This window comes from Gallus gallus, chromosome 2 (genome assembly GCF_016699485.2).
Source record: "Gallus gallus isolate bGalGal1 chromosome 2, bGalGal1.mat.broiler.GRCg7b, whole genome shotgun sequence".
NCBI lineage: Eukaryota > Metazoa > Chordata > Aves > Galliformes > Phasianidae > Gallus > Gallus gallus.
The window spans coordinates 62,474,952-62,491,928 of NC_052533.1; the positions used below are offsets into that span (position 1 = coordinate 62,474,952).

General features: G+C 39.7%; 1 protein-coding gene across 13 annotated transcripts in view; it reads right to left on the bottom strand.

The window, feature by feature from the left end:
- HIVEP1 (human immunodeficiency virus type I enhancer binding protein 1) overlaps positions 1-16,977 on the bottom strand; it is a 119,075-nt gene that overhangs the window by 37,991 nt on the left and 64,107 nt on the right. For 9 of the 13 annotated variants that reach the window (XM_025147651.3, XM_004939652.5, XM_015275980.4 and 6 more), the window contains one exon: positions 15,025-15,078. In XM_025147651.3, coding sequence (XP_025003419.2) covers positions 15,025-15,078 — 54 coding nt within the window. Of the gene's footprint in view, positions 1-1,555; positions 1,739-3,180; positions 9,781-11,548; positions 11,630-15,024; positions 15,079-16,977 lie in introns of those variants that run through there. The other 4 variants (XM_046932717.1, XM_046932726.1, XM_025147654.3 and 1 more) reach the window with 3 other exon arrangements.

Consider the following 16,977-nt stretch of genomic DNA (forward strand, 5'->3'; position numbering starts at 1 on the left):
CGGGGAATTCACGCTCATCTCGTGCACCCAGGAAGAAATTTCTGTACTGTTGCTCATTCGTGTGTCTTACACTAATATTATTAGTGGCAATTTCTTTAAAACTGACGATAGTCTAACGCATCTGTTTTTACAGTAACAACAAAAAAATTCAATTTTACATGAATCAGAGAGAAAATAGCGAGATAATTACATAAAAAGGTGCTTTTAGCCATGGTTTGGTGATCTCTTAGAAGCATGACCGTGTTAACTGACTGTAAGTAATTTGGTTCCTTTTATGCACACGCTGCAGCTTTTTATCCTGTCACACTCACGCCCCCACACCCATCACACTGCCGGTGTGTTTGTGCTGGACAGAGCACTCCGGGGAAAGCTGGGCCGATTACATACGAATAGGAAGATAAAAGTGCCACCAACAGCGAGCATCCAAGCAGACATATACAGGGAGACTAAGGTGTTTTGTAATGAAATAATTGAACAATCAAATGATGTGCTTCTCCACAATGCCTCAGGCTGTTAAATAACTATCGTGCCTGGGCTTCAGTGCTACAGCACGGAGGAAAAAGCACACTTTAAAAGCATCACAATGGAGACTGGAAGCCAACAACACGGCTGAAGGATGTGGTGTAGCTTGAAAAAGCCTTAAAGACAGCATTAAAAAACAAAACAAAAACAAACAACAACCTTCTATCTTCAATCTACCAACTAAGCAATTAAAAACATCAATTCATTATGAAAATAACACCAGCATTTTCAATAATCTATTTACTGCTTTACTTTTTATAAAAATATCATTCTATCATGCCAACTCATAAAAACTATTTGAAAAAGAAACAAACAAAAAAATAGCAAAAGGCAAGTTATGCATTACATATAGTAATATACACTTATTTTAGTCTTCATCAATTCATAATTGTGCTCTGTCTATACCTATCGAATTCCAGCCTATGGAAATGATGAGAATTAGTTTCTTATTTCTATTTCTGACTCTACATCTTTTGCAATTCCAGAGATGGGGTCTCATCTTTACTTCATTATGTCTGTCTATAAAATCTTGTGAAATACACTTTCTTCACAATGGCTTTGCAAAGCTTAATGATAATACAAGCGCTGTGCTGAACTTCTTGAGAGTTTAGAAATACTTATCGTTAATGGAAATACTTCATGCTCGCTAGCAAAATAATTTCTAGCATATTTTGAAAAAAAAAAAAACACACAAAAGGAATGCCTGACATTTTTCACCTATTTTTAACTTTTTGCTCCTTCTATCTAAGTCTTCTTTACGTATTCCCCATTTAAGCTGAAGATATCCCATTACGCGGTTGTTACCCTGCAGCTAGATGGATGCAGGAAGATCAGCTTCATCAGTATTTCTACAGGAGATTAAACGAGTGGCAGAAAGCACGGGTCCCAGAATGCTGGATGTTCCTGTGCCTTTGGGAGCCACTGGAGGCTGATACCTTGCCAGGGCCACAAAGCAACAAGCTGAAACTAAACAGAGGGAATGCAAAACAACCTGACATAGAAGGGGGGGGGGAAGCTGATTGCCTTTTCTTACTCTTTCCCACTCCACGCTCTGCTGGCCTTCCCGTGCATTCACAAAGCCCTTCAGCTGGTGGTAAAGCTGCTACAGAAATTCTTTTTAGGTGGTGAAGTGGTTTGGTTGCCAAGTGCTGTCACTTCAATCAGATGTCTAAAATGCATCTTCTTCATGTCATCAAATAGGATCAGGTCACCCAGTCTAAGAGGAGAGGTAATAATGCCATTGTGCATAACATATCAATCACTTTTCAGAAACCAGAGCATCTCTTTCTTGTGCTATCTGGTTTTGCTTTGTTCTGCTTTACTCTCAGGACTCTCTTTTAATTATTTTGCTTCAATATCAATTCTGCACTCAAAACATTTCACATTTCTAAACATGACTCTGTTCATCTGTAATTTCTTTACTGAACTTTGCTCTGTGCACAGGAAATAGAGCAAAAGAACGCAAGTGTGATGGTGTCGATAGCAATTTAGAGAAGTAACTCATGCAGCAAATAAAGGAGAGGTATAATAAAGATCTGAGTTTTTCTTCTCCAGCATTCACTGGTGAACTAGGCATTGTCTTGACAAAATGATCTCAATGGTTTTGTTTAAGTAACTTTCAGAACTGTCTGTCTCAAAGCCTAGAAGTTATTATAACACCCACTCTCTTTCTCTCCCTTCCAGTAGAGTTATGTGCTTGTACAAAGAATTGAAGCAAACCACCAAACTCCCTTTTTTTTTCCCAGTAGAACCCTGTGAAGCATTTAGCCAGCAATCTTTACATATCCCTGCAGTCCAATGAATGGCATAATTTCCATCCTCTTTTGTGTTTACTTAATATTGCAGAATTTTTCAAATCATTGCATACAAAGACCAGATTTTCAAAACATGTACCTAAACTTCAGGACCTAAACCTGAACTTCAGCTCCCAGGGAACTGCAAGCAAAATCAACCTCTTCTGAATGTTTTTAAGTATTAATGAATTAATATTATATCTTAAACACACAGCCAAAAGGTTACTGACAATTAACAACAGTAGATATTCAAAGATGGAAGGATTTTCAAAAGAGAGAGACTGTAACTAAGTATCTTATTCTGATTAAAGCTAAGCTTCCCGGTGCTTTTAAATATTCAAAGTATTCTTGTATTTGACATCTGATGCTTATTTAATTTTGATTTCAGTGAAACTATTGAAAAGCAGTCATAAATCACCCCACTGGGCCTGTTTCCATGCATAAGTAAAAGAACATGATTATGAGATAAAGAAATAAGTCTAACCAGCAAATTTAAGGCCACCAGAACTTACATTAAACGCAGCAGGGCATAACTAAGCTTTCATTATTATTATTATTTTTTTTTTATTAAATGACCTCTTTAGCTTCATACAAGCTAAGTACTGCCACAAGTATTTTTCCTGAAATTACAGTTTGTCTATAGTGTTTAAAAAACAAAAACAAAACGCAACGTGATTACGTATACTGCACATATAACTATAAAAACACTCTCAGTCAACAGTAAAACGTGAACAAAATTAAGCCTAGTGCAATGCTTCATTTTAGGTACAGAGAGGATCTTAGAGTCAATTTTAAAGCCAATTACGGTTGTACTTCAGGTGGTGTACTTCATACTTTTTGGGACAGTCACAGGGCAGTTACTCACCATTTCAGAGGTCAGGGTGCAAGTCAATGAACTCGGGGCACTCCAAGTCATGGACAGTGACATCTGCGAATCTGCCAGTAGGCTTAACTTATGCTTAAGTGCTTTTATGCCTGGGGACATCAGTTCAAGCATATACAGAGCAGAATCTCAAAATCCATTTATTCTGTACGTAAATCATAATTTGACATTAATTCATTTAAAAAAAGAGGGGGAGGGAGGAGAGCTGACATTCAAACACTAAAGCAGTCTGATACGGACTGGATCAAAGGTTCATCTATGCTGATAGCTGTCCTTTTGTTCACGTCAGTAAATACTGGATCATTCCATACAGGGTCAATAGGTAAAAGCGAGTTTATGGTTTTGTACTGTTTGTAAATGTATGATTTTTTTTTCTTGGTGTTTTTAAGAGACAACAATAAGCTCTGGGTTGAGTTGTGACCCACCAAAGGTATTACGCTGGTTCTCAGCAAGGAAAAGGTTTCCCAGTCTTCTTTTTAAAGTCATTTCAATCCAAGCTTTCATGCAGAAATAAGTCTTCCATTATCACTTTTTTTCCTTTGTTAACTAAAATAGTGAACATCCTGCCAACACAAGATTCAAGGAAGGTGCAGCTATGCTAATATGGCATCAGCACTCATTTGAATAGTTCCCTTAAGCACTGTGACAGTATTAATTTCTGCAAAGTCAAATTAAATTTTAGTGCTCCTTTCCATCACAGACTGATAAACCTATAATATCAGTATATCTCAAGTCACACCAAGAAACCTAGTGCCTCTACCACTAAAATTTCATCAAATTTAAAAACTAGTATTTCAGAAGATAATTTAGGTGGGAAGGGACTTCAACAGGTCTCTTATCCAACTTCCTGCTCACAGGAAGGCCAGCTAGGAGCCAGTTGGGTTGCTCAGGGCTTTGTCCAGTTGAATCTTGAAAATCTCCAAGGACAGAGCTAGCACAACATCTGAGAGTAACCTTCAATTGCTTGGGGGAAAAAGTCAATGATATTCCATGAAATACTCACAGTGTTGGCTACCAAAAGTAAGCAATAGTTAAGAACGGGAAAATAATGTTTAACAATATTTAGCATAAATTGTAGTATTTCAACTAAATAATTTACTGTTCCCAATAATTCTATATTAATATACAACACTAATAAAGAATACTAATTATATTAATATTTAATATTAATACATGATCAATGATGTTAATATAGAATTAATTATATTAATATAATATAATAAACGAATTGTAACTTTGAAGGTAACATTAGAGAAAAGGAGACACTTTTCTCACCTTGGAGTAACATCTTCCTGAAATACAAGGCCTGCAATACTTTACAATTGCATGAAGGAGAAAAGAGCTGGTGTGGGAGTGCTGAAAGAACTGACCAAATCTAAGCTACACAGACACAAATGTTCCACTGGGTAACTGAAAACATAAGCATTCCTTCCATGAAAATCAAGAACATATATCAAGAACTGAGCAAAGTAAAGTGAGTGATGGGTTTCAACATGCAGCCACAGAGGACGGTGTACTGTGGGCTGCTCTACATTAAATGAAACACTGTGCAACCATTAGCAAGTGCAGAGTGGATTAGGCTTAGGCATTGAGTAATAATACCTCAGCATAAAGAAAGCAAGACACTTTTGCCTCAGGCACACAACTTGGACTTATCAGGAAGCTCTGCTGTGATATAGTTTCATCCAGACCTGAGAGCCTGCCAACTTTGTTTTTTTCCCCCTTGGGATAGGTAGAGAGTAAATGACATGCTGCAATCCAGGGCTGCCTGTATGACAGCATCTTTTCAAGTCCTGTGGCTACTCACATCAAGTAACCCTTGATGGAGGCAGATCTCAGGGGTGTAAGGACTCTATACTAATGACACCAAAGTCATCTTTAGAGCTTCTGTGCAATTAACTTGGCTTGGGTGAAGAAAATTAACAACCAGCATATATGCTGGATATTAGGAAAGAATTCTTCTCAGAAAGAACAGTAATGCACTTGAATAGGCTGCCCAGGAAGGTGGTAGAGTCACCATCCCTGAGAGAGGTGATGTGGCCCTGAACTGCATAGTTCAGTGGGCACCATCACGGTGGTGATGGGTTGGCAGTTGGACTAGATGATCTTAGTGGTCTTTTCCAACCTTAATGACTCTGTAACACTGATTGGAGTCCAGTGGAGGGCCACCCAGGTGATGAAGGGACGGGAGTGTCTCCCCTATGAGGAAAACCATCAGGAACAAATAGCAATAAACATCTGATCACTGAGGCAACACAAGAGCTTCAGCTGAGAAAACCCATACGGGAACAGGAATGAAACGTAACATATCAGTGCATCTGTGCTGACCTGACTCTGACCAGTAACCAAAGTGAAAGCACTTTGTTTTTTCCTCAAAAAAGTTAATTTCCTGCCCAGCATGAAACATATTAAATTAAACACGATGCCTGATATCAGTCAAGATTTCCTAACATTATATATGTTAAGAAAAAATAAAAAATAAAAAAGAGCAGAGACTGAATCATTGTGAAATTTCAGAGGACTCCAGCACTTCTTTAAAAGACAGACAAAAAGTAACACAGGAACAGCAATCACCGACCATACAACCAATGGTTAATGTGTAGTTATGCACAAAACATGTCAACACATGAACATTCCAGAAGGACATGCACCGGTTTTCAATTAAACGTGCTGAAAAATTTTTAAAAATACTTGCTGTATTTTGTAGCCCTATGGAGTTTCTGTACTGCTCTGCATTTCAGCCATTTGACAATTAGACTAACTGTCTAAAATCCTAAACAGAAGCCTTAATTAACGCTGAACTTTGAAAACTAATCACCACTTAAATGCTGTTAAGGTAAAGCGTATCAACTGCTAACAGGAAGAGAAGCAATGTTGTGATAGCTAATGTTACCTGCAATCCCAGTCTGAGAAGTTCTTTGCTGGACAATCCAAAGACATAAAAAAAGATAGGATACCTCCCCCCACGTGCAAGTGAATGGGCTCTCAGTCAAAGCCTAAGCAGAAGCCAGTTTCACCCTGTTATCCACAGAATAATAAGATGTTTAAATATTACTAGTCAGAGAAAGTGTGTGCTAGAAATGCCTGGGGGATAGGTATATATGCTGGGGGAATACGGAATTTCCTGAGGGACATACAAAAAGCTTTCAATAACATTATTCAGCGTTACGAACAGCTTTACAAATAAATTATGTTAGCAATTTAAGGAATATCAGTTATTACTGATAAGGTAGGTAGGTTTGGCTAATCAATCATTAGAGCAACTTTTACCTTAGTACACTAAGGCCATTAAACAGAATTACAGAGCAGCTCATGAAATGATGACCAACGTATGGGTTATCAGCAAGCAGCCACTGTTAGCTGGTCAGATGAGATACTGAATATAAACTCCCCAAACATGAGTCAGAAGGGAAAAAAAGAGAAATGAAAGCAACAAGATGTTAACTACACTGTTTTTGCGCACAGTGATGTTCAAACAGAAAAATCTTCTTAGTCATACTCTATGCATTTCTTTAACATCATCTTCCATTTGAAAAACAAGGATCAAATGAAGAAATTTCCATACTGCCTATAGCAAATAAAGAGCAACCAAGAGCAGCAAAGAGCTCAAATCTGTCAACAGTACTATTTAAAAACACAGAAAAGAGCTCTGGCAAAGTGAGTAGAAAAAATCTTACACAACAGATCCTTCTTTTAGGGCTAAATGGTGTTGTGCACTTGACAAAAACAGGAAAGTTGGAAATGTGGAAACCAGGAATGTCCCAACCATGGAAGCTCATTCTTCTGTGCCAGAGGTGGGAAGGATGATCTCCTCCAGGGTGCGTTTGCTTTGGAGGTCTTCAATGGTCAAGCTCATCGAACTGCTCAGAGCTCTTTCCCCATCCTTGCTTGTCCTTTCCCACAGATGTGAGAGGGTAAAAAGAGAATATGCACATGTACACACACTTCTAGGAGATACCTACATAAGACTCCATCAAGTCAGCCTACAGCATACAGCTACCAAAAAGGGATATACTGTATCTAATTCGCTATTCATTTATATTTTCCCTTTAAAAGAAGACCGAAGGAAATTACCAACTCCGTGAACTGAAGGATTATCTGGAAAGTACCAAAAACACAGTCATTACTCATACACTAGAAAGACTACAAGGAAGCTAACAAGCAAAAAATTTTACATTTCCACAGCTGGCTTGCTCCCAGTTCCCATCAGCTAAAATTAGCAACCCTAGTGCATTTACAAGACACACGTAGGTATGCCACTTGAATTAGCTAGTTTGTTAGCTCAGCATCCTCCCACCACAAAAATGAGCTTGTTCTGACCTCAGATGTTGCAAGAGATCCTATTCACTATGGCCAGGCCAACCTAACGATGGTAACGGTGTCTGTGTACGTAGCTATTAATTTAACAATATACTGCACCTACTTTGGAAAAGTCTTTTCCTATTTACTACCAGGAAGATTCTCTTTTAAGAACTGTTTTTGAGAGATAATTTCTATAATGCCCCTTTGAAAATGATACTTGCAAGATGGAATCTCTCTTGCTGAACTGCCACTCACAAGATGTGCTACATTTGTCAAGAAGAGTCAAAATACTATTACTTTAACGTTGCATTAACGTTTTAACTCCTAGTAGCTCCAAAGGATGAAATGTTCAGTTTAAAACTGTCTGTTTGTCTGTCTGTCAAAACAATACCAATTCATGCTGCGTCTAGCATCAGCAGTGGACTTAACTGTGTAGATTTCAGCTGCTGGTAGTCTAAACTGAAAGTACTAACAAAACAAAGAAAGAGATATAACAGACAGACATTGACTCACAACCCAGGAGGATTACAGGAGCCAGCAAACTCACTGAGTTAAGCTCATATTCTCATAATGTTTCTTAGCACAAAGAGCATGCAGACATCTCCATTTTTATCAGTTTTCCTGCACAGGCACTATGGGGACATTAAAATGTATTTAACTATTGAACACAGGGAGAAATGGGGAAAAGTGATATCGGAGGCTATTTCTGCTCCCACAGAAGTCAGCAGAGCTTTCTCACTGTCCTTCCTGGGCACAAAACCCATGCACTGAATGTGCCTAAAACAACCTTTGAAGCCATCCTTGTTATTATTAGCAGAATACAAAATTCCCTTCCTTAACGTACAACCATCAGAGATTTTAGGAATAGGTGGGACTTCATGAAAATGTGAGATCCTGTAGGACATGAGTTACAGACATCAAGTATTCCCCTATTAAGCCAATCACTGATGTCTGAGCTGCTGTAAATATTTGAGGAAGATAATTCAGTCTTGATTTAAAGCTTTACAGTTCAACGTACACAGAACAATTTAAATAAATTACCTCTCAGACACATGTATTGACATATTTTAATGGAGATATAAACACTGTGAAATCAGACACCATGTAAACGCACAACTGAATTGCATGAAATAGCATTGTTAGCTGTCATTTTGAACATTTGGAAAGCAAAAGGTAGGTAGGTAGGTAGCTCTGGTGCACATCAACAGAGAAATAAAAAGGCTAGCTAATCCTCTCACCAGCATTAAGTAGCAAACAGGACAGTGCTGTAACCTGCAACTTCTGAAGATTATATACTTCCATTTAGAGTAACTACATTTCTAGCCCATGTGGCTGTTGAAGATAAGGACAGAAAGATGAAAAGAATCAAATATAACTTTGGATCTCAGTTATATTTCTTGTCCAAAATGTAAGGCTCAGTTTCATACAAATACAAAATGGAAAGAAAGTGTCTGGGGTTAATGATAGTACACTGGTACAAAAGAAGCAAAATAATAATAATAATAAAAAATCAGAAGTCTCACATGCAAATCTACATGAAAAATTCTGGGAAACATCTGTGGAGGATGAGACCACACTAAGATGGTTGTTTACTGCCCCCATTTCCAGATTTTATTATTTTTTTTTAGCCTATCCCCTTTTTATTCCATGCCTGCTCTAGTATTAGATGTGGAGGTTGGCGGCCCTGCCTGCGGCGGGGGGGGTTGGAGCTTGATGATCCTTGAGGGCCCTTCCAACCCAAGCCATTCTATGATTCTATGATTTCCCATTTCCTCTGAATATAGGGATGAAAGAATACAACCCTGACCACAGCTGATACACTGTGAGGCAGGGTACGTCACTAGCATGCAGTGTTCCCACCTGCTTTTTGGCAGGGAGTGCGGCAGTGGCAGGAAGTGGGATAAGGAGCGCCTGCAGGGATGGGAGAGGAGGGAAGGGACCTGGCCGCTCCTTTGAGGCCAGATGGTAGGCCAATAAGAGTCAGCTGTGAGCTGGGACATGGCTACATAAAAAGGGCACTCAATCTTACGATGTATGCAGCATTCTGGTTAACTAGAGAGAACGCTGGTATATTTTTTCATCCTGTATTTGAAACTCCCCTTATAATTTTGTCAGTAACACAAGCATTTAACAAGAGGGATGATAAGGAGGTTTTGAAGGACTCAGAACATACAAAAATATGACTACAGTCCATCTGCAGCAGAACCTACATTTCTGAACTAATGTCTCCTGCTTCCATTTACAATGCCAAACTTCCTCCCCTAAATCTCAGTGCAGTGCAATTTACTAGGAAAAAAAAAACCATTCTAGTTAAAAAAAAAAATAGCAGATGGGCAAACAAGGTAAAGGGCATTTGATTTCAGTTGCCTCTCCTCCATGCCAATATGCTACTTTGAAGGGGCTGTAAGTGTGGGAGGGGAACATATGTGCAAGTAGATTGTGCATCTCAGAGAATGCTTGCTGCTGGTAAGTAATCTTTCTTTATCATTTCCTTCCACGGTATTTCGAATGACTGGTTTCACACTGCTAAGTGTTGTCATAAGCCAGTAAATGGTGAACTTCATTGTCCTGTAAGCTACTACTGACTAAAGAACTGCTAGACCAAATGCCAAGTCAGCCTGTTAAGGCTTGAGACTGACTAGCACTTATAAAAAGAGTGGACAGAGGCTTCAGGTACCTTCAAGACAGAAGCTGGAATTATAGAGTTTTCTGTTTTTTCTTTTTCCCAGCACCACCACAGAAACTGCTTGGACTTTGCTGGAGTCCAAACCATGGCTTTGGATGGTTATATCTTGGTAGTTTCTCAGCAAATATAGGTAAGATGCTGCTGCCATTTACACAAGCACTGATCAAAATCAGACAAAACTCTTGATCTGTCACGAATGTTTCTAAGTCTAAGGATTCAAGTGAAGAGGGTACTACTAACATGAGGCCCCAGAGAGAAAACTGATTTGGGTAAATTCTAATACAACCTTAGGGAGAAAGTTGTGGTGACCCTGGAAGGGAACACTATCATCAAGACAGATCTGTCACAACAGTTTGGACTTCTGAATGTGGCAAGGGCAACTCAGAAATCCACCTTCACAGACTAAGCTGTGAATAGCAATGCTAAGTGTCTAAAACGGAGGATTCATGAGCATATACAGCATCGTGTTCAAATTACACTATGGAGCATCTCCAGCAGAAGTAAAAAAAATGGGAGAAGCTCTCTGAGAAACCTGAAAGCAATCAAGTGTGAAAGTATAGAAATGTGGCCGACTGCTAGTAAAATAGATTGAAAACTGCCTTTTCCTTGAAGCTAGACAGAGACATACCTACCAGTCCTGGGAAGAGATCAGGAGAGGAGTTCTGGCAGACGTCTGTGTGCCATTAGAGGGACTGGAAGCCTGAGTCCAGGATGGATTTGTTACACTGCACACAGCTTGATGAATTTATACCTGACAAACAACCATGACAACCTGCAAGTCTAAACTGCAATGAAGCTGAAGAACACACACACATCCCCAGATCATTCCGTATCACCTCTGCCCTTACACGCTTTAAGATACAGCCATCACCACAATAGAGAAGCAGAGTAAGTATACCTATGTTCCCTGTAATATAGCCATTTATCACTGATTCTTTTTTTTCAGCAACATAGCAAGAAGTAGCTATCCAAAATAACACAGCTTAGTCCAGAATTGTACTCCTAAGAGGCAAAGAGCTTGTGGGACTGGTGGATATTGTGGAGTATATGCTAGGCCACATCAGCTCTATTGAGTTCCAGAGTACTGAGTGTCTGTACAGGATCTGCAACCCCTCTTCATGGCAAATCTTGGTGTTGTTGGAGTTTGTCACCAACCTGAGTTCCCAGAAAAGTTTCAGAAGCACAGAGAGATTCAGCAGTCTTAGCATCGCTGGTGCCAAGTATCAAGATAACTTGGTTTGTGCCATTAGCCCTACATTAAAATCCTATGACAGTGCTTGTGGAACTGATGTCCCTAGGATGCAGCCTGTTGTGATAAGCAGAGAACTGCTGCAATGGATAAAGAAGAAAACAAATGCTTACAGTGCTTCATAATGACCTTCAGTGGCTGAACTGGTTCAGAGGATGACCAAAACCACAAGGATCTGAGAGGACTTTATCAGTCTGGAAGGGAGAAGACAGAGAGACTTTCTTGGGATGGATTTCTTAGGAGGAGGCCAGCAGTAGATCAAAGCCAAAGCAGATTCAGCTAACTGCCTTCCAGACTGTGATACCCAGATGGGTCCCACATCAGAGAAAGCTTTCATTGCCTTCACAAGGAGAAAATGTTGGTTGTTCAAGATCACCATCCCTTCCAGGTTTTAAAGGACAACACACAGAGCACTCATGGGAAACAAGACTTTCTCTGTCATGACTTTCTCTGTCATGTCAACAACAATCACAGTTGAAGAGATGCAGACGTTCTCCTACTAAAGAGTCATACTGGCAGCTGGGCAATTACGAGAAGATGAAATGATGAAAGAATTATCCATCTTACACACTTGATGAGCAGGAAAAGAGGGTGGAGCTGGTCCCTAAAGAGTGCATTTCTGGTCTCATCTTGCAGGCCACTTATCTACAGCCTGAATACATTTATGGACTATCACTCAAAATACACATATCTTTCAGTTGCAAATTCATACTAAGTAACTGAATTCTGCTAACTTCAACATTGTCTGTTTCTTTACAGTCTTTGTGTTTAATAGAGATCTATTTCAATTTGCACTTAATTGGATTATTACAGCTAATGGCAAAATGCGATGCATCAAATATGTATCTTTTTGTAGACAATTAAATTCATCTTAAATCCCACACATGTATAAAGCTATGACTGATCAGTGTACAGTACCAGTCAGCAGAAAACTCAGCATGATTGAACTTAGGAAGAACTCCTCCCCACAAACATGCTATGCCTCTAACAGCTCCAGTACTGACAGGGCAGTATTTAATTTGTGACAAAAATATACAACCACACTTAAGGTGAACCTGTATACATTGGATTGTGATTACAATACCTTATGTGAGCATGTCCACAGTTTTGTTTATTTGTTTAGCTCAACACATACTTTCCTTTTTTTCAGTGACCTTCAAACAAATCATTTAATTTTTTGTAATGCAAAGTAAATAAAAAATAAAAATCTATTTCGACACTAAAGAAAGTGAAAAAAATAGCAAAGCATATTTCTCAGTTGAAAAGAAAGGTACAAAGTAGCTGTATTAATCCAGTCATTTCTGCATCAATTTTATATATAATTTTTTTTCAACAACTGGTCATACAAATTTAGATTAGGAGACAAAAATTAAGCCATAATCTTTCTGTCCCCAGAGCCCCTGAAAGGTGTGTGCTATCACCATGCAAATCTTTACAACCCAATCCCTTTCAGAGCACAGTGGAGAAGGTTTCTTCCTTTGTGTGGGATCATAAAGGATTGCATTGGTGCACAGCTGAGAAGAAAATTCTGAAAATAGAGGTTAGTTCATCTTCAGCTTGAACAAGTCTACCACAAAAAATATATATATATAAATAAGTAAATCCAGAGAAATATTACTTCTTTAGGACCAACATCGACAAGAGCAGACAGTAATACTTCACACACTGGGCTTTTATGTTTGGTTGACAATACTGCTTACCTATGATACACTAAACAAAATACATCACAAGTCTATGCAGTTGAAGGTCTAGCTTGTTGGAAAGTCTCTGTAAATGTTTAGAAGGCTTCTTTTATCCCTTAGCCACATATTTTTTTCTCCTTCACCTTTTACAAAGGCATAAAGCAACATCATAGTCTCAGTTCCTGCTCAAGACAGCCCGTATCAAATCTTCTTTGGAAAAACTAACTCAAACATGAGTCTGGAGAGAAGAAAGCTGAGTGGGATATGGACAAGGTTTATGAAATCACAAAAGCAGCTGGTAAGGTGAATGTTGAACTCTTATTTAACAAATCAGACAATGCTTGAACCAAAGGACATCTATTAGAACTAGTAGGAAATTGGGAGAAAAAAAGATAAAATAACGTACTTTCTTAATGCAATTGGTAGTGAACTTCTGCAATTCATTGCCAGAGAATGCTGAAGACAAACAGCACTGAAAGAAAAGGATTTGTGGTAACAGGTCCATAAACGCCCTGATACTAAAAGGGATGATGCAGACATCCCAAGGACAGCCTAAGGGGAACAGACTGCAGAAAGCAGCCAAGCTGAGGTGTTGTCCTCAATCTGTATGTCCTATTGCCTATGCTGGAGGCAGAATGATGGGTCAAATGAACCCCACCGGAATCCAGCAGGGTATTTCTTTTGCGCTGTAATGTTCAGCAAGTGTTTAAATTCATTGTTTGAAAAGGTAAAATGCTTTGAGTCCAGCAGTGAGTATCAACAATTTACAGCGCTGTTCACAGATGTGTCAGAGGTCAGAAGGAAAGGTCACTGACACGAGTGCAATGAATACCTACCCAGAGCAAGACAAACTAGAGAAACGTGGTACTGACAGAGGAAAGTACAGCATGCTGGACCCACCAGACTTAGAAAGGTGAGGTTGTCGCTCCCTGACAGTAGGTCCAATCACCAGTGAAACTGAAAATGTATTCCCAGTAGGCACAAATACAAAGAGCACACATATGCACCACATTCACACACATACCTGATTGGACATACAGGTTTGAGCCCGAGTTGTTTCCTCTCACGTGTCCCCTTTCAAGTACCACACCCTTAGTACAAAGGGTGACCCGCAGAGCTACTCCCTATGGCTCATGGTGATGGGTTTTACATCTGGATGCTGGGGCTGCGGCTGTGCTATGATGGCCCTGGGAGAGTACTACACAGAGTCTACCTTCTCCAAGTCCTTCACTGGGGTTCTCACCTGCCCTCACACCCCTGTGCTCCTCTAGGATTGTGGAGATGAGTCTTCCATGGCTCTGCCCCGGGGAGCCCGGCCAGGGATTATTTGGTCTCCCCCTCTCTATGCTGCTTCTCTTCACTCCCTTTGTGGGTGCACAGATGAGCTTTATCACATAAAACCTAGCAGGTACTCTGCAGTCAGCCAGCCTTGAAATACAATGACTTTTCACCAGCTTTCTAAGCCCTAACACACAGATTTAATCTGTCACAGGTCAACCGTTTCTTAAAATAGCCTGTGAGGATCAATCTCCTTTCAGCATCTGTTAGAAATCATCACATATTGCTTGTCATAAACCAAATATGGTTATTAACGATTAGGTAAATCATATTATGAACTAAACTGTTAGTACAGGGCTTTAGTCAATAAACTGTGCGGTTTCCAGTGCTATAGCTTCAGCAGCCTTATCAAGGTCAATACAGCTACTCAAGTGGTTAAAACAAAGCTTTTGTGTCTCAGCAAAATTGGGGTGTTACAGATCACAGCACCTGATTTGCAATACACGTACCCTGGGCTTCATCCAACGCCCACAGCCCAGTGGAGTCTTTTCACTGATGCAGGAAAGCTTTGCATCAGCCTGTAGAATCACAATGTGCTTTTTCTATTTTGTTTTGATTTTGCTTATTACCTCTTTGTTGGTCTTCTTTTCCATTAAGTTGTTTTTGTGCTTCTTCAATTTTGTCTGCAAGAAAGAGAAGTAATTATTAAAATATATTAGAAAAGAAGCAAGTTTTGAGAAAGCCATTTACCGAAGTCTGTCTCAAACTAGCTGTTTATATTTAGGAGTAACACCATTCACACGTAAATATGCAGTACATTATGAGTAATACTGCCATATAAAATTTCATCATGTTTTACCAGCAAGGCTATTGACATGTTAAATTACACGGAACTGCGGAGAGAAAAGCAATGGCATCAGATCTGCAGTCAACAGCTAATCCCTCTGTAGTTTCATACCATCTGTAAGAATTTATGCAGTCAGGGGACTCTTCGGAATAGGTATTATCATGCATTACGAAGTATTTTAATATGTGCACGGAGTGTTTTAATACGATTTTGAAAAATGCTGTTAGAACAAGACAATGCAGCATTAAGCATGGTGATATAAACAGCAAATGGGATTTGATACACGAAGTGGCCACATGGGAGTGGTGGGGGGATGAGCAGCAGCCCAGCGCTCATTGCTCTGTGAAACCACCCATCGTTCATGCACACACAGCAGGAGCAAAAAGCAGCCTCGGGCCTTTACGCTCACTGTTCTTAGCAAAACGCCTGCTGCCCCCAAACTCATCAGCGTAGGAGAAGGAATTGTGTTTCTGCTGTTGCCACACAGCAGATCTTGCCGGGAGGAGCAGCTTCACTCTGTGTGTGTGCCTGTGCTTATGTGCGCAGAGGAAAAAGCAAGGAAAAGTGCAGCTGGAATGAGAACAAATTTAAGATCCATTTCTTTTTGGTAGCACACTGTCCTCTGAAAGGCATCGGGAAAAAGAGGCCACGCTGATAAGGACAGGGAGCAGCAGCACTACAGTGTGACAGACAAGGGCCTGAGCTTGGAATGTGGCTTTTACACATCACTGATACATCTCCCAAAATGCCTGTGAAATATTTTTTTTGGGGGGGCTGCACTTTTTATGAAATTAAATGGAAAGAACAGAAGAGGACTGCAATCACCCTACACTTTTCTGACAGTACTGCCCCAGTTCAAGAAACACTGGGCTTCTTGGCTGCCATCATGAGGAGGATCAGGATGGCTCCACATAGGCCTCACCTCTCTCTTCTTCAGTGGGGAAGCTGTTATTTGATCTGTCCATTTACTCACTATTCCTACGTAAGGCAAGGTTATAGTCCTTTCCTTGACAGACTTGAAATAGGTGGTTTTAAATGACTCCTCCAATATTTATGAGCTAAACCACTAAAGGAAGTTGGAACCACTTGTTTTCAGTTAAAGCCCCAAACTGTTTTCCCATTATAAGCAGAACTAAAAAAAAAATGTAACTAAACCAACCCCTTCTCAGAGGTTTTAAGACTGAGTTCTCTTCAGACTGCTTCAGTTCTATGTTTCTGCCTTTTAAATCCAGCTCCAGGCTCTCACTGAAGCTCGGTAACTTCTCTCCTGTATACAGAGAAGGCAACAAATTGACCCACACAAAGGGCTACAGGGCAGACTCCCACAGCTAAGAGTGAGCTGAGCTGCTGCTAAGAAAGAATACCACCATGATGTTAAAAGCCAAACTTCCTCCTTCCAAGGCTAGCAAAATGTATATACATACTTAAAGCAAAGCTTCTCCTATACATAGCTTCTTCTAAACCTATATACTGGCCACTGGACACAAACACAAGCAACTCTAAAAGAAAACCACCTTCTACTAGCTCATTATCAACCTGGTTACGCAGATACACTTTAACCAATGAAGACTTAATATTTAAGAGCTTCCTGGATTAAACTACAGCTGAAATACCGTATGAATCCATAATTTTATTATTTTATGCAGGCTGATCCAAAAGTAATGCCTCCTATTTGTTTCCATGGAAACTACAACAGATACAAAGAGCACAATAACACTATTCGATAGAGCAAATT